This window comes from Pseudomyrmex gracilis, unplaced genomic scaffold (assembly GCF_002006095.1).
Source record: "Pseudomyrmex gracilis isolate BER0280 unplaced genomic scaffold, ASM200609v1 scaffold_4, whole genome shotgun sequence".
NCBI classification, from domain to species: domain Eukaryota; kingdom Metazoa; phylum Arthropoda; class Insecta; order Hymenoptera; family Formicidae; genus Pseudomyrmex; species Pseudomyrmex gracilis.
Window position 1 is genome coordinate 1,632,645 of NW_018020588.1, and position 21,928 is coordinate 1,654,572.

The 21,928-nt window shown below is 35.7% G+C and overlaps 3 protein-coding genes across 5 annotated transcripts; 1 reads left to right on the top strand and 2 right to left on the bottom strand.

The window, feature by feature from the left end:
* Window positions 1-4,814: 4,814 nt before the first annotated feature.
* On the bottom strand, window positions 4,815-18,916 carry LOC109856223 (wiskott-Aldrich syndrome protein family member 3). 3 transcript variants are annotated; one of them, XM_020431249.1, is made up of 9 exons: window positions 18,336-18,916; window positions 9,506-9,846; window positions 9,190-9,343; window positions 8,981-9,095; window positions 8,664-8,696; window positions 7,310-7,605; window positions 6,800-7,107; window positions 6,186-6,599; window positions 4,815-6,110 (listed from the first exon to the last, which is right to left on the bottom strand). In XM_020431249.1, the coding sequence occupies exons 2-9, from the start codon at window positions 9,777-9,779 to the stop codon at window positions 5,929-5,931; spliced, it is 1,776 nt and encodes a 591-aa protein (XP_020286838.1). In that variant the 5' UTR covers window positions 9,780-9,846; window positions 18,336-18,916; the 3' UTR covers window positions 4,815-5,928. The 3 variants fall into 3 exon arrangements, with proteins under 3 accessions (XP_020286838.1, XP_020286848.1, XP_020286858.1); XM_020431259.1 differs by lacking the exon at window positions 18,336-18,916 and adding an exon at window positions 10,152-10,254; XM_020431269.1 differs by lacking the exon at window positions 8,664-8,696.
* A 660-nt stretch (window positions 18,917-19,576) lies between these two features.
* On the top strand, window positions 19,577-20,565 carry LOC109856296 (sm-like protein LSM3A). Its single transcript, XM_020431405.1, has 3 exons — window positions 19,577-19,845; window positions 19,933-20,040; window positions 20,147-20,565. The coding sequence occupies exons 1-3, from the start codon at window positions 19,825-19,827 to the stop codon at window positions 20,312-20,314; spliced, it is 297 nt and encodes a 98-aa protein (XP_020286994.1). The 5' UTR covers window positions 19,577-19,824; the 3' UTR covers window positions 20,315-20,565.
* Window positions 20,566-20,658: 93 nt separating this feature from the next.
* On the bottom strand, window positions 20,659-21,852 carry LOC109856290 (sperm flagellar protein 1). Its single transcript, XM_020431393.1, has 4 exons — window positions 21,657-21,852; window positions 21,463-21,579; window positions 21,010-21,291; window positions 20,659-20,903 (listed from the first exon to the last, which is right to left on the bottom strand). The coding sequence occupies exons 1-4, from the start codon at window positions 21,691-21,693 to the stop codon at window positions 20,701-20,703; spliced, it is 639 nt and encodes a 212-aa protein (XP_020286982.1). The 5' UTR covers window positions 21,694-21,852; the 3' UTR covers window positions 20,659-20,700.
* Window positions 21,853-21,928: the final 76 nt, after the last annotated feature.

The window sequence follows — 21,928 nt, forward strand, 5'->3', positions numbered from 1 at the left end:
AATTAAATTACTTGGAACGAGATCCTTATTTCATATATCATATAACTACTACGATTTTAATAGATAAGTTTGTTTTTAGATTTTGATTGCTCTCTCGACTTATTTCATAGCATCAAGTCCATTATTATCAACGCTCATTCAACGATCATCATTAATCCATGTATTATCAAGCTTGTGACCAAATGTTGACCCTTTGTTTTACGTTTGTACATAACGCTATTAAGGAAATATCTTTAGATAATGGATTAGAGAGATAAGAGAGCAGTTTTATTAGCGAGAAAAAAGGAGATTAAAGAGATTGATCAAAATTCGAGGAGGTATTTTATCGGCAATGAGTCCGTTATATCCTCGATAGTTCCTTTTTCCTATCACTATATATTACGAAAACGAATATATTATAACGAGTGATCTTGTTATACAGGCTGTATAATAAAGAGTTATACATTCCGACGCTTTACGATACACCTTGTATAAATATATATTTATATATCCATATTATATTCCGCCTCTGTGTAGAGAAGTGTATAACGATTCTCAACGATCGTATCGGTTGGAGAACAAAAAATTCAATTTTGTTATATTAAAAATACAATTGTCCTCTATGGCTATATCTGTTTCTTGTACAGTTTTTAGTACAGATATATTTAACGCAAAAGAATGAAATGTTATTTGTTTTTGAGATTTATATTATCTATCGATATCGACTTGCAAATTCGAAGAAAAAAATATGTCTGGAATAGTTTTACTTCAAAACCATATTCTTAATTAGTTACACATAAAAGTTTTATTTATATACTTAAAATTATGTTAAAGTAATTTTGAAAAACTTCCTGGTGTAAAATACATAAAATTAGGACAGAGATAGAGACCCGGATTTTTGTATCACTCCGACCGATTCGCGAGTAAGCTGTTGCAAGCTCGATTAATTCGTTTTAAATCGAGATAAAAAAATTAAAAAAATAAAAAAAAACTAAGGGAGTGAAGAATTGACGACTCATCGATCAAACGAGCAATCAGTCTGCACATAGTCACTCTAAAGTCTAAAGATACCGTTTTCAGCGTCTATTTATCGGTGCTACCAAAATGTGCTACAATTGTTTTCGCATCTGTGTATATTTCGATTTTTCAAATAAAAATGTTAATTTTATTATATAATATAGACTTGCAATATATGAATTTGTCCCTTTCCGCTAAATCATCAATAACATCACCAAGATAATAATAATAATTCACAAAAAAAAAAAAATTAAAAGATAGAGCTTCAAATCGATTAAGCTTAAAAGTTTACCTCAGAGTTCACATTGAGAGATTATAGTTAATCACTCGAGAAAGAAATTTTTTGAAGAGGAACGAATATCAAACGGAGAATTTACGAAATTTTTGATTTATTTTTTTTTGTGGCTCTGTACAGATTTGCTACAAACTTATTATTATTAATACCATCGTGTTTTGTGTAACAGTGTGGGCAAATGACACTCGCCTTCCCCAAATGGATTCTGTACGAGTTTCAGGGGAAGTAATTCGCGCCCGCGAACTGTCCTCCATCGTCGTAAGATTTTTTCTCTTTTTTTTCTCTTCGAAGACACGTCTACCCTGGTCGAATTCCGATATTTATTTATCGACTACGTATCTTCGAGAGCACTTCGGTTACATAAGCTTTGGAATATGGACAATACGGCTTTACAATAATTTAGTTTATAGGGAAATTACAGAAAGCGCGATCGAAATGAGTGAGAACTATTACACTTATTTCGTTTCGTACAAATTCGCGCGTTATCAAGAAGCTTATGTCCAAAAAGGGGAGAAATCCGTTTCGTCCCTTTCCTTTTTTTTCTTAGAAAAATCTTTAATAAATACTGTATTTGTAAATTGGCGAGAGATAGCTAAGAATCGAATAATTCTTTAAGTCTAGTGTTCTTATGTCTATTTTCGATCTGCACGCTTATGTGATATATGGATGCGCCCAATATATCTCCACGACCAACAATTAATACATAATCTTCCGAGAATCTGTGTGGTGACACATCGTTGAAAGATAGAAAAGTCAAAACAAAAAATTGTTTTTCTCGAAAGAATGATTAGTGCGTCCTGTATAAGACGCACCAATAAGATATTCAAATAGGACACATCTGACTGTGTAATTCATTCGTGAAGCTAAACAAAGTCACTCATATCGATTATATTCGCAAATAAGAAACAAAATGTGATATCCCAACCGTGAAATGCGACTTGACTACTAAAGATAGAAATAAATGTTAATCACATTATAACATACTATACACATGATATACAGGGTGTCCGACAATTAGTGTAAAATATCTCGTAGGCAGATAGAAAGGAGTAAAATTGAGTCGAAAAGTCCTGAACCATGTTTTTCTATTACATATAATAAAGGAGTAATTATTGAATAAATCAACCCAATCAACGCCGACCTTTAGCCGGGCGCACGTCAGTGAACCAGGCGCCTGGTGTGCGTGAGCGCTCCGCGCGGCTCACTGACCTGCACCCGGCTAAAAGTCGGGGTTGATTGGATTGATTTATTCAATAATTACTCCTTTATATTATATGTAATAGAAAAAAATAGTTCAGGACTTTTCGACTCAATTTTACTCCTTCTACCTGCCTACGAGAGATTTTACACTAATTGTCGGACACCCTGTATATGCGTTATAATAAAGCAGAATGATATTACATTATTTATGTGAAAATAAAAAAAATTAAAATTAATCTATTTTTTTCTTCGATTTGAATATAATCGCGATCTTGTTTACACTTTATAACTTCGTTTAGTTTTAAATAAATTGAGCTTGCGAGCTTTTAAATTTTCAGGCAATCCGCTTTTTATCTCGACGAGCCTCGTTATATAATACATAAAAAGCGATTATTACTTTAGCTTATCAATACCCTATGGTTTTTTTTTTTTTAGATTTACGTAAATATACACGTCGTTGCCAACGAATTTCACATCGCATTTGCGCCTTTATATCGTATTTTTTATACACAGAACGAAGCATTAAATATATATAAATCACTGCAACATAGTTTGAATCGCTTGAACGCCATCATGATGAAAAAAAATGTGAAGGGTTTGCCTAGAATAACTCAAAAATACATAAAATTAAAAATAAGTTTGTGTATTTAGAAAAAAACATAAAATAACAAAAATTTTTTACTGCGTTTTCTGATAAAAATATCAAACTATAATTTACTAGAGTTTGTGTGTATGTACGTGTGCGCACGCAAAACAACTTCTATACGTATACACACACACAATACACACACACGAAACTTATACAGTTCTATAATTTATGTAAAAGTAAAATTTTAGTTCATTTTTTGTAAAAGAAAAAAGTAAACCCTCCGAGTTTAATAACAGAATCGCTCGCTCTACTTTCTCATTACTTACAAAAGATTCGCCTACGTACAATAAAATTTACAGATCTTACTCTCAAAGAAACTTTTAAGAGTAGCGAAGAAAAAATCTTTTTCCCCGTCTTGGCCGTAAAATCTTGCGGCAATCTTAAAAAAAATTGATATCTTTTATATATATATATATAAAAGATATCAATATCTTTTATATATATATATATAAAAGATATATCTTTATATATGTATATATATATATGTATATATAAATGTATCGGTTTATCTAGAATTGTCGTCATTGTCGTGCCTTGCTAACATCGATGCAAAATAAATCACAATCGTATTTCCCTTTCACGTTTACTCTTCGATTGGCAACTGTGCTCTTGGTTTCACGAACAATATATTTGTTTTGTCTTTCTCGCATTGTCGAATTGTATACGCTAATAATATATTCGCTAAAAAAAAATATTAAAACTCTCTCGCGCACTTAGTCGCACCTTTTCTATACTTAACGGAGTATTTTGGTTTTTCTGAGAGTACGATTTCCATAAGACGCAGCAAAAGTAATCGCATTATAAATTTCACTCGTCTCAAATATCTTCTTTAATTAAAAAGATAATAATTATCTTTTTTTGTGTCTTACAAAAAATTTTGGAACATTTATCCGTGTACATTTGCTATCGTTATTTCCTGAAATTCCGAATACAAAAATATAAAAAAAAAAGGACATTACATATATAAATAATGTGATTACTTTCGCAGTATCTTGTACATTTCTATATCAACATATGGAAGATATCGCGACTCCGAAACGCGGAGAATATAAATCTCGGAAATATTTTTTCTTTTTCTCTCTTTCTCTTTCTCTTTCTCTCTCTCTCTCTCTCTCTCTCTCTCTACACATACAAAAGAAGTTTTGAGAAAAAGATTTTTAACTTATAGTCTCTCGCTCAAGGGTATTCCTTGCATCTTTTGGTTTAATTCGTCTCGCCTTACCGGTAATATACGTATTAACACGGAGCGTTCGTCTAAGGGATAAATAGAGATGTTTATATATTATTATTACTTGTTACGATTATATCGTCATCACTATTATTATGTGTGTGAGTGAACGATCGTTATGCATCGTCGTGTTAACAATTTTGCTATGGAATGTGCCGAGATGGAAGTCGCTCTACCAGACGAGCTACGACTTCGGCAAGTCGATGTTCACTTTCTGTGCGCATTTTGCTGACACGCTACAACTTGAATGCCATCACCGGTGAAAAATTTATTTTTACTGCGAAGAACTATACGCTAATCACAAATAACAAAATATCGATCCTAAGGAATTCACATTTAAAGTTAATTCAAAACTTTTTTACCACAAATTTTAACGGAATGTGTATAATTTTTGATTGATGGATATTTACAAATTTAGTAATAGAATAATAATTTGTACTAATCTGAAATATTATATAGTATGTTTCTAAACTGTGTAAATAATAAATAATCAATAAAATTATATTTTTTACAACAAACCAAGTCGAAAACTGTTTTTTGGATCTGACATTTCGTAAACATTTATAATTCATAATTATTCGGTTAGCAATATAAAATGTATACATAAAATTTTAATTTGAAATTTTTTAAATGGCGTTCAACTTGTCAGCTTCTTTGTCTACGAGTTTGCTTGCCGATCCAGGATTTATAACCTAGATTAAAAACATTATGAAGTATAGTAGTAACTGTACGAACTTTGCACTGCGTACCTTTGCAAGCTACAAAATTCTCGTTTGCTGCAAACAGTGTTTAAATCGCAATCTGTCGTAGCAAAAGTTATGTTCGCAATTTAACCAGTGTACGTTCTTGAAGTGTTAAAGAGGGAGTGATTAAACTAAGTGGGACTATTGCTTTGTCGACTGATTAGTTGATCAGCCGACTTCAATATTGCGAGTTAATTTAAAGAAAATCTAAGTAGACGACGTCATGATCAGAACATCTATGAAATCGTCGAGAAGCAAAGACTTTGTTTTTAATTTTTTTAAATTCTTTTTTAAAGTAAATATTAGTTTTTGTTTATTAAAAAAATGAGTGTTTTCATAAATATTCGTAACCTAGTGACAAAGTCTATTACAAGCATCTTGATGTCTCTTGAATTTCATATTAATAACAACACAAAAAGAAGAAATATAGAGAAATATCTCTTACTGTTTTTGCTAACTCAACGTGTGAGCAATAATAATAATTTAATAACTTAAAATCCAGAACATTCTTTATCTTGCGACACACATATCTTTCGTAACAAATTATCCTCGTTGAGAAGATAGTATACGATCGTATTTTTGATAATTTAAAATTTGCTTGGCTTCTTGCGTAGGCTTGGAAATTATACGGCCTAATATACAACATGCGAGCGTTTTACAAATTTTCAAAAATGAGATATGTGTCATGTACATGAAATGAACATAAAACAGATCAGCTCACTGTTAGCGCTGTGAAAAACGTTAGAATGGCGTCCAAGCGTTAATACGAATCAGCCATTTTTTTCTAGGTAGCGGCGGTAGATGTCAAAGAGTTGGGTCACGCCAGATTGCTTTCTTGTTCACCCCATCCCTCGCTGTCGCATTCGCTCTCCGATGCTGAGTCGCTATCGCTAAACTCGACAGCGACGCGACGCGCCAAGATAGATGCGACGTCGTTAAGAGCATTCACGCGCTCTACTTCCTTCTGCTCGATTTTCTCCACCTTGCGCAGCTTTATCCCTAGAAGTGGTCGTTCAGATAAAATATTGTCAAATTTTAACATAAACGTTCGATATATTAATTAACATAACTTACCGTCGCGGATCGCTTTGAGCAAGTCATTTCGCGGATCAACCAATGGTATATTTGGGTTGACGGGCTTCCTCAGCTGACCGTCCACAATACTCTTTATGGGCTTCAACTTTGGCGGATTGGTCGCAATCATTTTTGCGATATCGCCATTTGTCAGTGGCAATGGCGCCGTGGGCCCGTTAGCAACTGGCGGAGGAGGTGGCGGTGGTGGAGGCGGTGGTATGTTGCACGGTGGTGAAATGGGTCTTGGAGGAGTGGGATCTGGGGTAGGTGGAGGTGGCGGGAGATCTTGGGGCGCCACCGGATCAGTCTCGTCAGCGCCTGCGTGATTTGGCGGCGTAGGTGTTGATCGCTGACTCGGTAAAGGACTGTCTGATCGACTACCGTTCCTATTCAGTAAATGTGCCGGTATAGAACCTGGAACATTAGCAAAAATTATATCAGATAAGTTATTCTCACTTTTTTCGTTGAAAATAAGTTTTTGGTAAATACTTTAGAAATAATTTAACTTTTATTGTATGTTGTGTAAAACAAAAAGTGCATTTTTTATATGTAGTGCAGAAAAATAGAACTCAAAGCAGAAAAAAAAAACACTAATTTTCTTTAAGTTAACGTACCGTTCATGGAAGGAGGAGACATAGTTTCCCCTGGTGGAGGAGGTGGCGGAGGTAGAGTATCCCTGCCAGTACTCATGGATCTACCTCTGGTAGGTGTATTATTAGCAGAGGCCACCGTGGGCGTAGAATTGCTGGAAGCGTTACTCGGTGGCGCCGGTGGAGGTTGCGACGGCCGCGATCTGCCGCCCCTACTCGGAGTGCTCTGACCACCGGGACTCTGATACGTTTCGCTGTTGGTCGGTACCTGACCCGGAGCGTAATGCGAGCCATACGAGTTTTCATCATAGCCCTGAGTCACGTAATTTGCCCTACGATAAGAAAATTATTACGTATAAAATCATACATAGTGAAACATTTGCAATTAGAAAAATAATAAAGTTTAGAAATATCCAAGATAAAAAATATATAAAAATGATATAAATAAAAAATATAAAGATATAAAAAATTCTATATACAAATGTTATTAATTTATTATGTATACTGATATATATTTTGTTGTGATATTTATACCTGTAATCGGAAGACGGCGGGCTGTACAAATGTTGTTCTTCCGGAGGATAACTTCGTCGCAACTCGATGCTATTGGGTCTTGGCGGTTTTGGTTCCGTCATCACCATTCCCAACAGAGAATCATCGGATTGCACGTTATGCTGCGGCCTGTACTGCACCGATTGCGTCGGCATGATATACTCTCCATGACCTACGGCCAATTGCCGTTGTCGTTCCCTGGTGTTGTGTGGCTGCCTCACACGCTTTTTATGTCTACCGCCACCTCCACCGCCACCCTCATTCCGAGGCCTATGTGGCTATTTTGTAAAGAAAACAGTGATTTAAAATGTGTAATGCAAAAGAGATAACATCAAGACAGCATCGCATAAGTCAAGCACAATCGGTTTAAAGAACATCCCGACTATTGATCCAGTAAGTGAACAAGTATGTCTTTGAAACAGACGCGAAGGATGTTGTCGTGAAAAAGATTTAATTTAAGGATGATATTGAAAACTTGTTTATATAAAATAATTTAAAATTTATACCGGATCAATAATTATGTGTGGGACATGAACACACATATGTGTAGGAAATAAAAAGTGCTCTACGAAAGTGATAATAAAATATATCACTATAAAAGTTCGATGAAAATCTGTTGTAAAAAAAAAAAAACATTCAATTAATCTAATTTGTTTGTGATGACAATTTTATTTCCTACACGACAAATATGAAGTGGAAAGATGAGATATTCCTGCAATGGACGATGAAACAATCGAAATCATAAAAGTATGTCCTGTGTGTCATTCGAAGATGATTCGGTGGATGATACAAATTTAACGCAGTTCTATACAAGTACATTCAAAACTTGCATCAAACTGACAAAGAACGGCATTACACAAGTGATCGATAAAATGATGGCAAGTGTGAGAAACCTTTTTATTCGAGAGTTTCAAAGGATAATTTACGGTGAGAGTAGAAGTTTCTTTTTCGAGTTTAAAAATTCGGGCCCTGCGTAGATAGAATTTTCGCGCTTTTTTTTGGTTTTGATCGTCGAAAAAATTGACAAACTTGGTCGAGGAAGTTCTGTTTGCATTCGATCTACGCAAAGTGGTGTGTTGTCACTGAAAACAAAAACGTGGCTGTTTTGCCGTAACTACAAAACTTGGAGAAAGCGAGCATCTAGCGTCAGTCTCTATATCAGCAAAAAGATCAGTTAATGAAAGTAAAAGATCACAGAGTAATGATTATGCGATGAGTATAGAATGGCTGGTGACATCGAGCTATTTCACTGACTGTGTGAGATACTGTTGGATGTTTGGTAAAGAGGGTAAGAAAGATTAAAAAGAAACTACAAAGATCCAAACCATCGACTTGCCTCTCTGAACGGTTCGGCATATTCAGACTCGCTCTATAACGAAGGGGATAGTAATTCAGTAGTTAGAATCGCAGCATTAGACACGTTAAATAATCATAAAACAATTTAGTTCAGTCTACAAAGCTCGTTTCGCACATTCCGACACAGTTTCGAAGACCAAAGAATTAGACTTAAATAACTTGACATACATCTCAATGTAGAAATTTATAAAAAGTGTAATAATAGAATTATAAATGTTACACATATAACAGTTATCGAAGTGCGCCTTTTGTTTTTTGTTTTTTTTTAAGAAATACTACCGCAAAAGAATGGCCTACCTTCTTTCCTCGATCATGCAGCTTCTTTTCCGTGTCTTTGAGCATCTCCTGACTCCACAAATCGAAGAAATAATTCGGGTCGGTGTAAAACTTTAAACCGTCCTTGCCATCCTCCCTAAAGATCAAGATAGTTGTAATTTTAGATTCAATTAGATTATCGTTCAAGTCAAGCTTAGCTTGAGAGAAAATTAAACGATGTCGTTAATTACCTATAAATATTAAGCTTGTCCAGAGGCGGTGGCGTATCGCATTGATGATACGTTTCCAGCATCGCTGTCGGCATAGTGTCCCTAGAGACAACTTGCTGGTCAAATACTACAGAACTTTTGAAAGCTTTCCTCATATGTATGTCTTGCAGCGAAACTGCAAAGAAAAAAACAAAGAGATCTCAATATCTGAACTGTGTCGTCCGATTCAAAACTTTTGAAATTTATGATATTTTCTTGAAAATCTGCTATTTACTTATTGTTTCAACTACAATTACAATTTATTATAAGGATTATTATAAGAATTTGTTTCGCGCACCTTCTTCGACGTTACTATCCAGCTGAGTGACCTTGACGGCCAAACGATCTATTCTAGCTTGCAGAGAGTTTGCTCGATCGCTCAGTCCGTGAGCCTCTCGCGCCAGCTCGCCGAACAGATCCTCGGCGTGTCTCGACAAACTGGACAGTTGTCGGATAGTGTTGGCCAAAGTGCCGTTGGTGGCTGCCTCGAGCTCAGATGGCAACGGGAAGTCCTCGGGGATGGTGCCGCGTGCTACGTGCACGGGCTCCACCAGTCGCTTCGGAAGCGGCATCTTCGACTTGCCTGTTCGTTTCTCCTTACTCCTCCTAGCGATAACTCACTCACCGCGTTTTCGATACCTAAAAACCACAACAAATTACAAAATTTTCGTCAAAAATTATGAAGTATTAGAAAATTATCAGATGTTTGTTTTACAATTGTAAGTTTTTCTGTTATATATTTCGATACTGCTAAACCTACAAGCGACTTTGTTGTATACGTTGCAATATTTACTCTAAAAGTTTCGAATAAGACTATGGAAAAATATTTTAATCATCTCTCTCTCTTTCTCTCTCTATACAGTTTCAATGAAAACTTCATCGCGAGGTCATCACGATCTAACGAGGTATTTATCGCCCCATACGAGCGCAACGTGAATAGTTACCATAATCCTTAACCTTTGTGGCATCGCTGTATTTATATTTTATTTAAGCTCCCACGCAGCCAAGCAGCCCTTTAGCAGACGGATGCAAGCTAGTGAACGAGGCTGGCGATAAACGTTTCGTTTCACGGCTGTTAAATCGACCACGATAAAACTGCATTGCACAAATATTATATTACGAGATATCATATATATGAGACATCGTGAATCTCGCAAAAGAGATCATCGCGAATTTATAAACTTTTTAGACAAATATCTTTCATGTTCTCTTTATAGGCCGATCCACTATCTTGAAAACTAATCTAATATTTCTGACATATTGCAAGTAAATCCATGCTAAGAGAATACAGCGAGCTTAAAGTTTGTGACTGACCACTGTAATCACGCTGAGCTGTCATATGCAGCGGACTTGTAAAAGATAGATACTATCCTGAGGCAAAAAAGTCATCACTACGCTAAAGTACGATGAGTACTCTCGCAGTAATGTTACTATTGTTATTACATCATATTTATATTCTCGAAGTAGAAACCGGAAAGAGTTATTTTCTTCTCGCAGCGTGCCTATCGCTTGCTTGTTTTACATTTATTTCAAATTACATTCAATTGCATCGAGTGCGACAACACCAATTAAGTATCATTCAAAAGCAAATGACGTGTCCATCGATACGATTTTTTTTTCAACTTTCACTCGAGATAATTCGAAATAATTAAAAATTCATTACATAGCAAAAATACTTGTCAAAATATCAATTGAACAAGATTTTCACTGTATATATTTGTATGTAAAATATTTTTATCTCGCACGTTTTGTTATCATTTTCTGGAATTTATTGTTTTTCTTCAAAACCTATTTTTTTTTTTTTCCAGTATCGATATACACATCAACGTTCAATATTCTTCGAATTCACTTGACAGTGCTAAAACGCGGCTAATGACTTTAACCAAGATGTCACGCTGTTTCCACTGATTATTCAAAGACTGCATCCTGACGCACATGTGCATAAGCTGAAAGAAAGAGAATGCACATGTCAACCATATGGTCACGCGTAAAATAAATCTGTGTGCGCAAGAAAAAACAAGATCATCATCCTCTTCCAGATGCAAAAATCGATGCAATTTCAAGACTTAGGTGAGTTTTATCATATATTTCTTTTACGCTATTCATATGTGCACAAAATTAAATTTACGGAAAATAGTTTTTGTCGTTAAAAAGTATATAAATTGCTGAAAAATTAATATGATTAATCGAGCGTTACGTAAAAGCGCGTGAACTTAGTTTTATTAGTTTTTATCTTTATCTTATTCGCGTACTTATATTTCTCACGTCACTATATCATCCTGCATGGCATGTGTAGATATTTGCCGGAAACTCTTAGAACATTCCAACGCCGTTCAGGTTTCTCTCAAAAGAAAAGCGCATATCGACGGAGACAATATCGTGCGATCGAACGGTATAATCCAACTAAGCATCAGCGCCGACAATAAAGAGTTTATGTTAATGCCGTGACGTGCAGCGACTTCGCAACCGCGGACACGTGCATCTAGGATTCCATCTTTTCCTGCGAAATGTCACTTCGCGCCTCCCGAGAATGTATTGAGAATATATATTGAAGTCGCGATCTCTCAATAAAATCCAATCGCTCGTATAAAATCACGATGTGTTCGTAACTCTTTGTTGCATTACACGATAGCGCATACCGATATTTATCACTTTTTAATTATCTATTTTATAAAAAATTAACAGATCAATAGATTAACAGACGTAAGTGTAAAACTTTACTTTAAAAATTAATAATTTATCGCACGTGTTGGCAAATTATACTGTACAACAAATTTGACATTTTTGTTCGCTCGCTTTTTTTTGTTTTTTAGAAAAAAAGTAATTTTTATCAGAATTTAAAAATAAAATAATATGGCCGCTTTCAGTACTACTTTATTTTAATATTATCTTTAATTCCTATGACATGATTGCGAAATTCTAAAATCGCATACTGCGCATCAAAGTCAATAAAGATCACTTTTTTTCACTGAGAGCAAAAATATGTTATATAGTGTTTACTAGCCATGCAAGATTAATAAACGCGGCTAAAGCACGAGAAATTAGTCAGAAGAAGCAACTAAAGAAAAAGATAGTGTGAGAAAAAAAAAGAGAGAAAGAGAAAGAGAGACAGAGAGAGCTAGCAACGCTTGTATTTGGGTCACTGATAAGGGAAGGATGTGAATCGTTGGGGTCACTAACGACAGGTTGAATAAATTATATCGAGGTTTATCTGTTACGGAAGCAAACGTGTGTGCTAAAAAGCTGTGACGCTGCTTCTCACAGATTGCCTGGCTTAGATATTTATATCTTACGTTCTGTATGTGTACACACCTCTATCATCGTCTTGAATTTTGTATACACTGCACGAAGTTTTGATCAAGATAACGCGGGCCACGAAAATTATCTCCTATCTTGCATTGTGCGATGTTACGATAAAACGATTCCGAATAGTTGCACATTAGCTGCATCGATTGTGAGTATAATTTTTGTTTTCGAATTCTAATTTTACCGAACTTGTTGGAAATTAACGGAAACAATCATTGTGTTCATTATTTATAATGGCCAAACGCAAAAGTATAACAAGCTTTTACTCTTTCCGTAGAATCGAAAAGAGTATTGTCGTTAACAATTAGCGATCAGCTCTCGCATCGCAAACCTCGACCTAGCACGTCTCAAATTTCACGCGCTCTCGACATCGAGTCCAATTCGTTCGTCGAGTGAAAGCAAGCGATTTATACAAAGATGTCATGAAATGCTAAAAAAAACTATTTCAAGTTTTACACAGTTCAAGAAAGTTGTTTTTTGAATATTTTATCGAAGCTCTTGAAATTTTCTATGCACATCCTCTTTTTGCATGAGATGCGATACATCGATTACGAAGTTGCTCGCTGCTGTCGGTATTGAAACAACAACGCCGCGCGTTCATCGAATAAAGATCACCCTGAAGATATTTTCGTCAACCCTCGCTAACCCGAGTTAAATCAGTAGGAACGTGCAGTAACAACGCGCGCCGGTATGTACATATACGCGGTTTCTTCAACATCATCAACCCCTCGATAATAAAAGAGATGACGTCATAATATCTCACCACGTTCTAGCTCCCACGAATATAATTCTCTGTTTCAAAGTCGTGTATGACAAAAGTGTACACATACACACACAAATATCTCTAAAAATGTAAAAATTATACACATCTATATATATATAGAATTGATAAGCTATGTATATAAATTTTTTATATAAAATTGATAAAGTTACAAATATAAGAAATCACGAGTTTTTTTTTCAAACAAAACAGCAATTTAAAAGATGAAAGTGTTTCTTGGTCGTGATTTACTTATTCAGAAAAGCTTTCGAGAAAGGAAGGACTGCCGGTAGATGGAGGATAGACAAAAAGCTCCGACTCTGTTGGAGACACTGTAGCGCGAAGTATCGAGTAACATTCGTTATGGTGAGTGAGGAGACGTCGACCTCGGATGTATCCCGGTCCGGCTTGTCGAGTACATGTACATACCGGCGTGCGAATGTTATATGCACGTTTTCCAGCATAAACAGATTTATTCTCCTTGCGTGAGTGTAGAAGCAGGCTTTTGTGAATTAGAACAATCAATTTGAATAACACGGAGACTATGACTTTTAAACGCAAGTGCGATAATTGTCGAGAACATCTCTCTCTTTACCGAATTCGGAAATGTTCTCGTGCGGCGAACATCTGTCAAAAGACTCGGAAGACGCTGCGTACCAACATAAAGAGGGCCCATAATGACTCGAGCTGGATGTTTGGGGTCGGTGCACTATCGTGCTGGTACGAAATTAACCTATGATACACAACACTCTTAATAGCAAATTTCCAGATTCTCTCAGGTTTAAATTTTGCGCGTCACACTTTCCGCGTGACACGAAAGTTTTTCGAAAACATTGAAAAGCCACGAATCTTGCGAAGAAAATCTTAAAATATTGATCATTTCTTCAAATTTTGCAAATATTTCTTAGGCATAAGTATACTGGGTATAATTGATTGCGATCAATACATTACTGGAAAGTATGTACTCACGCGCATATCAAAATCATCTTTCGTGGGATGCACGCCGATAACGATAAGAACTGCAGAATGACGTGGCATCAGTAAACGCCCACTTGTCAGGGGCGAAGAGAACGTTTCCAACTATCGAAAATCTTTTTTCAAACGTGCTGTAATCCTTCAATTATCTCTTCCGCAATTTAAGTATTAGCGCAATTAGTATTATAGAAAATTAAATTTTTATGTCAGTTTTAGACTTTTAACGGCACTTTTTCAACATTCATAAATTTTTTTTACATCAAAATACTTTTCACTAACAATAAATTTTTGTCTTATTATTGAGTCATTATCTCCCAAAGTAATTATTTATACATTACAAACTTATATGTACAAATAATTATTGAATTTGCGCTAGCTTTTCCTATTTCTCTTCATATAATGTAATCGAGAAAAATGTAAATTTTGTTGTGTATTGCGTAGTATTAATAGTTGTAAGTTTGCTAGTAGATAATAATCTCAAGTCACTATGCTACGTTTACTTTACGATTAAATATTTACTCTTTGAGATATTGCGTCGCATTTGTAATACCGCAAATTTTGCGGGTTCCATTTCGCGAACGCACTTCTCTTTTATCGTTTACGCGAGGATGAAGCAAAACATGTGTAGTCTTTTGTATAAGGAGGATATTTCATTATTCCGACCTCGAGGATGAGTGCAATCTATAAACATTGGGCAACCTAACGTCGTGAAAATTAAGACTCCACACGCGAGTTTTGTTTTTTCAAATCTGACTTCACTATCCGGATATCAGGTAATTTGTGACGCTTCGAATTAGAATTATTTAATTAAAAAACAGAATCATTCCGTTCGGAAATAATTTCGCTATTATAATTTGCAATAACAAAAAAGACCAACAAATAATTTGTCATACTTTATTTCAAAATATTTCTACAGAATAAAATACGTCTATTATAGAGCCAGTATCAATAACTATAACAGAGTCAACAAATGTGGAATCTTAGCCTAGTTTCCACGAGTACAGTATGTCATGAAGCTTAATTGAATAGGTCTTCGTGTAACCATGGATTAAACCGCAACCCTACAAGAGATTTGCAGAATCATACTTCTGTAACCGAACATTTTTCCAAAAAAACTAAAATCGAACTTTGGCTTCTTGTATTTATGTTTGTACGTCTGTGTCTGTATTTTTGTGTTTTTTATGAAAAGATAAATTTGAAGTTTATTTTAAAAAGTTTGACAAATGGTGCAATAAATAAATAATAAATGGATACAAAAGATCAAATTGCTTATTATACATTTTGCTCAATTTGGTCTGAGTAAAGCTTGCACACATGTTACGAGAAGTGAATTACACAAGAACAAATCGCTTATTACTCCGAGCTTGCAAAATAAGCGCGCGCGAATGTAAACGGCTCGTTGTATGTACAATATGAGTCTTCATCAACCACTCGCGGTTTTAAAGCCAGATTAAAATGGTTGATATTATCTGAGTAATTTCTATAAATGAATCCGACTGACAACAGCTGGCGACAGCTTGTCAAATTGAGTCACTGAATTACACATTGAATGAAGTCCGAAGAGTCTGTTCTTCGCCATTCATACACATGGTACACTGTTAGTTACTTAAAACCAAAATGCGCTAATCAGAGCTAATGAATCACATTGAGTCGAACGGACAAAAACAAAAAAAATTATTTCTTTTATACCATAAAAGTTGAACTATCGATTTTGTGCATCGCGCGTGTTTTTTTTTTTTTTTCATCACGTCGCAAGAATTCACCAAGCGTCTTGAACTACTACAGAAAGACAAAACAAGCTTTATTGGAAAAAAAGACATTGAATCTCACAATCAGATAAAAAAATTCACTTAAAAAGTAATACCCAAAGTTTACTTATCTCCGTTTTTTTCTATTAAAATATGAGAAAAGCCAATTTTATTCAACGAAATAGTCCATGACAGTTCTAATCATTCATATATTCACGTCGCGCAAACTGCGTTCAGCGTCTCGTGCGTGACAGGATTGCGCATATAACTGGCTGTCGTTGATGTGCAGTTACGTAAATTCACTGACAAGTTTCTTCGCAGAGATTTCGCGAAACGGAACGGCGCGATGCGTGTCTTAACGTTGTTGACAACACGCGGTCGACCTCGTTCAAGGTAACACGGCCAACAGAGGTCGAAGAGAATGATAATGTTATTGTAGATTGTCTCTGGTACGCGAAGGGATACGTTCTGAGTAATGCGTCGCTGCTTTCTCGCAATAATAAACGATTGTTGCGCATTTATTTAAGATAAAAAATATCGAATAATATTACTCGCAATCATAATCGATAATGGTGCGTAAATCAAATTAGGAAACGTATTACTTTCCAAAAAAATTTTAAACAAATAAGAATGAATCGTATGGCAACTTAACACTCTTTGCACTTCTGAGAATGAGTTAAAAATTTGTTTTTCGACAACACAAGCCTAGATGTTTAATTCTGGAGCTCAGTTCGAGGTTCTCAATTATCGTGCGCTTTAGAAGCCGCGGGAAGATGTTAGTTTTATCTATTGGCTTCGGATAAGATTTAAGCTAAATAACATCAGCCCGGGAGATTCACTAGAAGATGATCCAAGATGATCCAAGTTCAACCAAATAACCGCGCTTGAGAACGAGAGGGTCAAGTTTGCTGTGGTTACACATTCTCTCTCTCGATATCAAATGGAACGAAGAAGATGAATCTAATTCTCGGTTACAAGAACTCCGAGAGTTTGATATTTAACTAACGGTTTTAAATTCCATCTTGAAATTCAAAAAGTATAAAATTCTTCAATTTCGAAGACTCTTACAGATGGAATATATATTAATGTTCCTGATTTAACTAACAAAAAAGACGTTTGCGCCTGATTTGTAAATCGACTTTCACAGATAAAAAAAACCTGCGGAGATAAAATGACTCGGCGTGTCAACTGTCATCGGTCGATAATGCTGATATGCTCACGTACGTACAAATGCGTGCGGTGACCATGATCTAACGGTTCGTTAATAAATTAACACAAAAACGGTCAGGCGCGGTCGATCGCTCTTCGAGATCGCACATATACATTTGTTTCAAATATTTGACAATAACGTAATTTTAATAATATAAAGCGAGCAACCTGTTTCTGATAAGTATCCATTTGTGTGGACGCTCTTATATATAAAACTAAATTTATGACATCGAAATTTCTGATCATTATCAATCAACATTCTAATTATTAGCCTGTTTTATGAGTTGTTAATTAAAAGCTAAAAACGTTTGATATAAAACTAACGCACAATTTACAATAATGTCTGGTAGTTATTCTATGCTATGTATTTCACACACAATTCCTCTTCTTCCTTTCTAATTCACTGATCTTGAGAGATGAGAGTGGATCTTTTCTCTCTTATGCTTCTTAATGTGCGAATTGATACACGAATGTAAGAAACCTACAGCATTGTTTTTCAAAACCTGAAGAAACTGCGATGTGACAATCTTGAACCTGGATTTCCTGCAGTTTCCGTACAAACAGGTTGATTCTTTTAATTATCCTTCTTATTATCCTTTTTATTATCCTAATTATTATCCTAGTGGAATTAACTGGTGCGAGCAATAAAATAATAAATGTTCAAACAATAGGCGTCGCACTGTCAATGGAGGCGATGGCGTCGCATTCTAGCAACGATAGAGAAGCGCTGGCTGAACTGCTTTACTGAAAAAGAGAAAGAGAGAGAGAGAAAGAGAGAGATATTGTTCGGGGAGAGCCACCCCCTGCACAGGATAGACAGCCGGCGCCCTGTGCCTTATGGTACGACCATGTGCGGACCCGGAAAACCGCCGCCCATGAAGTAGCGGTGTTAATCTCGATGCTGCAACATTTTATCAATACTCTGAGATTCCGTTATCGTGGCCAGATTGACGGCAAGATACAGGAAGAACGATAGACCGACGGAAACGTCATGAAACACACAGAACTTAGATTTCATTTTCCGTCTTCGTTATTCCCGATCGCTTGTTCGAAACTATCCTCTTTCTTTCTTTGTTTCTCTCTCTCTCTTTCTTACAACATACACGCTCACATATTCGCTCACCACTCACCATCATATCCGTCGCACGGCTGTCCACCGCGTGTCCACGCATATCCCGGACGGAGAGCAGGACAAGCGGGACAAAGAGAAGACAATGGCGTCTTCGTCAGGAAGACAAAACGACGATCAACGTATGAGCAACGTCGGTCGACGTCGCGATGACTGACCGTTCGCACGAACGCACAAACGCGAACCAACTTCAACCGCGAGCGCAGAAAATGGCGTTGCACTGTGGCACGCAGCGCGTTTGCACAGGGTATGGAAACTCCCATACAAAAACGTGAAAACTGTATTTCTGCGCCATCTAGGTTCACAGACGGGATTAGTTTGGAACTAAACTGCGATTCGCTCTTTCTTGGTTTGGTTTGGTGCATATATGGCTCAAAGGACCGTTTCAAGCTAGTCCATACGCCATTCTAAGTCTTTAGGAATCGTGACACAGGTTCTAAACCGTGGTTTGGGTACAAGCCACGGAGTTGTACGTTCGTTAAAAATACTGATAAACTGAAGAAATCGGTGTAAAAACACCGAAGATTGTCCAAAAATATCTAAGCGTAACTACGCACATCTAACCGGTACGGCTGATGCAACACCACAAATCTCATCAACGCTATATTCGCTCTTTCTTCAGATCAGTATCATAGACTTATATAATAGACGGAACATTTATATGACGAAGTTGAAGACAACATTAAAGGACAGAAATAGTATTGGAGTAGTTGTTTCTCTCTCTTACAATAAGATAGGCGGGGGACCAATCATCTCACAAGTCTATGCTATCACCTTTCACTATCACTCTCCGTTTTCTGATCTGCATTGATATATTTGTATTTTTTTTTGTATGTTAGATTCCGTATGTTCCGTTATCGCTATTTCTTCCATTGTGCAAGGGGCTTATATTACATGAAATTCGAGATATTGACCATGTTCGGCAGACTGAGCAGATCAGTGAGCGCTTAGTGATTATTCAATATGATTGGTTTCTACATTTAGATCCAGCGAAGATCTAAAGGCAAGATTCAATCATATTAAAGAATCACTAAGCGTTCACTGATTTGCTCAGTCTGCTGAACGTGGCCAATGACGTTCGTCACTGGAGGTGCACCCTATACATGCTAGTGTTCTGCACTTTAGTCACTAGATCTCTATCGCGTTTGTACTGTACTTTAATCTTAAGCCACATAAGCGCGTTCTTGTGGCATGTACCTTTTTCTCAAAAAAAAAAAAGAAAAAAGAAAAAAAAGACGTTCGTCACTGAGCCATTTTTGAACTAACCTAACCTAGAATGACGTTCGTGTGCACGCGAGTGCTGTTCTCGAACGCAGCCCAGTAGTAATCTGCGTTTTTAAAAGAACAAAATATATAAAAGTGGTAGAGAAATAAAAGAGAATATTATTTATTCTTCTGCTTTCTTTCCTGCATATCCTGCGGTGGTCAGTCTTGATTGTGTATCTTATTAACATATCACAGTCTACGTACGAAGATTGATCACATTCGCAATGGTTGAAGAAGCAGAGCAAGCAAGTAGTACAATTATATTAAAAATCACTGTTTACAGTGTACAAAAAAAATATTTAACTTCTTACACGAGTCTTACTTTATAACAGTTGCCGCCAATAGACGTGAAGGAGCCTTTAGATCTTATAAAACTAAGTCTAGAAGAACGAATCTACGTAAAAATGAGAAACGAGAGAGAGCTCCGAGGAAAGTTACATGTAAGAAAGTGGACTCAGCTTTGTTTCTTGATAGTCCAAGTTGCATTTATCAGATATAATTTAATTAATCTCATCACCAATTTATTTTATTTCATATACATTTCAGGCTTTTGACCAGCATCTGAACATGGTATTGGGTGATGTAGAGGAGATTATAAATATAGTTGAGATTGATGAAGAAACGTATGAGGAAATATATCGCCAGAAAAAAAGGACTATCCAAATGTTATTTGTGCGCGGAGATGGAGTGATCTTAGTATCTCCACCTACATAAAATAATCACAAACGCTTAGATGCTTGTAAAGCTATAAGCACTTTCTATGTGATCAAAACTTCTACATTTGACCCAAAAGAATTTAAGTATATGAATGTACTTTATACGATTGCTTAGAAAATTAAGAAAGATCTCCACATAGACCATAATGATTTATCTTTTTTTGTAATTACATTATGATAATTCTGTAAGTCACTCAGCTAAACAATAAAATATGTATTCTTATAGTACGTAATATGTAGAATAAGAAATGAAGTTTATATTGTGTAAAAGACAAATTATAATCTGGAGAGGGTGCGGTTCGAAACGTTTATTGTAACAACTTGGTAGAAGCTTTGTAGTTTTATGATTCTAGTCGATAGCACGAGATACAAGGGATTGTTTGATTAATGTTTTGTGATCTGTGCCGTGAGATCGTCAATTCTCTGGTCTTTTAACTTCATTATACTTTCCAAGTGTGAGATCCTCTGTTGTAATATAGAGATTATATTACTTTTTTCTTGTAATTCTCGCTTTAAACGGATGAAAAGATATTGAGGGACAGTTTTGTTTGTTGTCTCGTCAGGATTTAGTGTAGACTTGACTGCTTCTAAAGTGCGTGAGAATTTATTTTAAAAATGAAATTACCAGTACAATTAGAAATGAGAGTTAAATAAGTATGTGAAAAAAGAACTCGATATATTTTTACTATTTACCTTTGCACTCTTCGTGGCAAAGATATAAGGATTCTCTGTCAATGTTGCTGTCTTTTAGGATTTTAACTCGCAAGTCAGAAAGAACTTTCTCGATAATACCCGGTTGAGAACTTGCTAGTTGATTGATCACTTCTTTTCCCAATTTCATGTCTATCTTCGACAGTACCTTGCGATTTAACATGCACCAATTGTCAATCTTCTTTGAAACACTGTTCCCGGTGATGTAATTGTGCACATCCACGTGTTTAGGATAATAGCGTTTCAGTAATTCCGCCATCAATACTAAAATTGAATTTTTTTTATTATAAAAAATTGGTGATTTTTTAAAAACAGTGGATTTCGATTCGGAGAGAAATTTTCTCTCTCGATTGGTAACTATTTAAAAACATTTTTTTCAAAACTTATTAAAATATTTAGACATTTCTGCGAAAACAAGATTGAGATGTTTGTTACCACCATCGGAGAAGTCTCTGGCTATGTTTCTTTTAGGCCTGGAAAACTTGATGCCGTCGATCCAATTGTAGATCTTTCCGAGATGATCACCAGTTTCCGAACTCGCGTTCATGTTCACTGTAATGATTTTAATGATCTGCACATCAATGAGTTTGATCACGAAATAATATAAAAAAGAGTAAAGCTTCAGTTACATATGTATCTAAAATTTTTAAGCGCGGTCGACATCATTTTTATCCTATCGTACAGAATGAATTCGCTCGATGTTTGCGCTTGTGACCAGTTTCAGATCTGTTCGAATAAAATAATTTGTGTTCAATACAGTTTTTCTGTATTTAGTAATAGAGAGAGAGAGAGAGAGAGAAAGAGAGGGGTAGAAATTAAGAAGAAACAACAATTCATAAAGTATTAAAGTAAAAATTTTAAAAGAACTGAAAACAAAAATAGAAAAAAAATTGGATAAACT

Excerpts from the sequence above, each read along its gene's own strand:
- LOC109856290 (XM_020431393.1), bottom strand. The coding sequence starts at position 21,693 with ATGATGTCGACCGCGCTTAAAAATTTTAGATACATAT. Across the intron at positions 21,580-21,656 it reads TAAAAATTTTAGATACATAT|TGAACATGAACGCGAGTTCG; the intron begins GTAACTGAAGCT and ends AAATCATTACAG. Across the intron at positions 21,292-21,462 it reads CAGAGACTTCTCCGATGGTG|TATTGATGGCGGAATTACTG; the intron begins GTAACAAACATC and ends ATTCAATTTTAG.
- LOC109856296 (XM_020431405.1), top strand. The coding sequence starts at position 19,825 with ATGGTTGAAGAAGCAGAGCAA. Across the intron at positions 19,846-19,932 it reads TGGTTGAAGAAGCAGAGCAA|TTGCCGCCAATAGACGTGAA; the intron begins GCAAGTAGTACA and ends ACTTTATAACAG. Across the intron at positions 20,041-20,146 it reads AGCTCCGAGGAAAGTTACAT|GCTTTTGACCAGCATCTGAA; the intron begins GTAAGAAAGTGG and ends TATACATTTCAG.
- LOC109856223 (XM_020431249.1), bottom strand. The coding sequence starts at position 9,779 with ATGCCGCTTCCGAAGCGACTGGTGGAGCCCGTGCACGTAGCACGCGGC. Across the intron at positions 7,606-8,663 it reads ATGCCGAACCGTTCAGAGAG|CCACATAGGCCTCGGAATGA; the intron begins GCAAGTCGATGG and ends TTTACAAAATAG. Across the intron at positions 6,600-6,799 it reads GTCTCCTCCTTCCATGAACG|GTTCTATACCGGCACATTTA; the intron begins GTACGTTAACTT and ends CTAATGTTCCAG.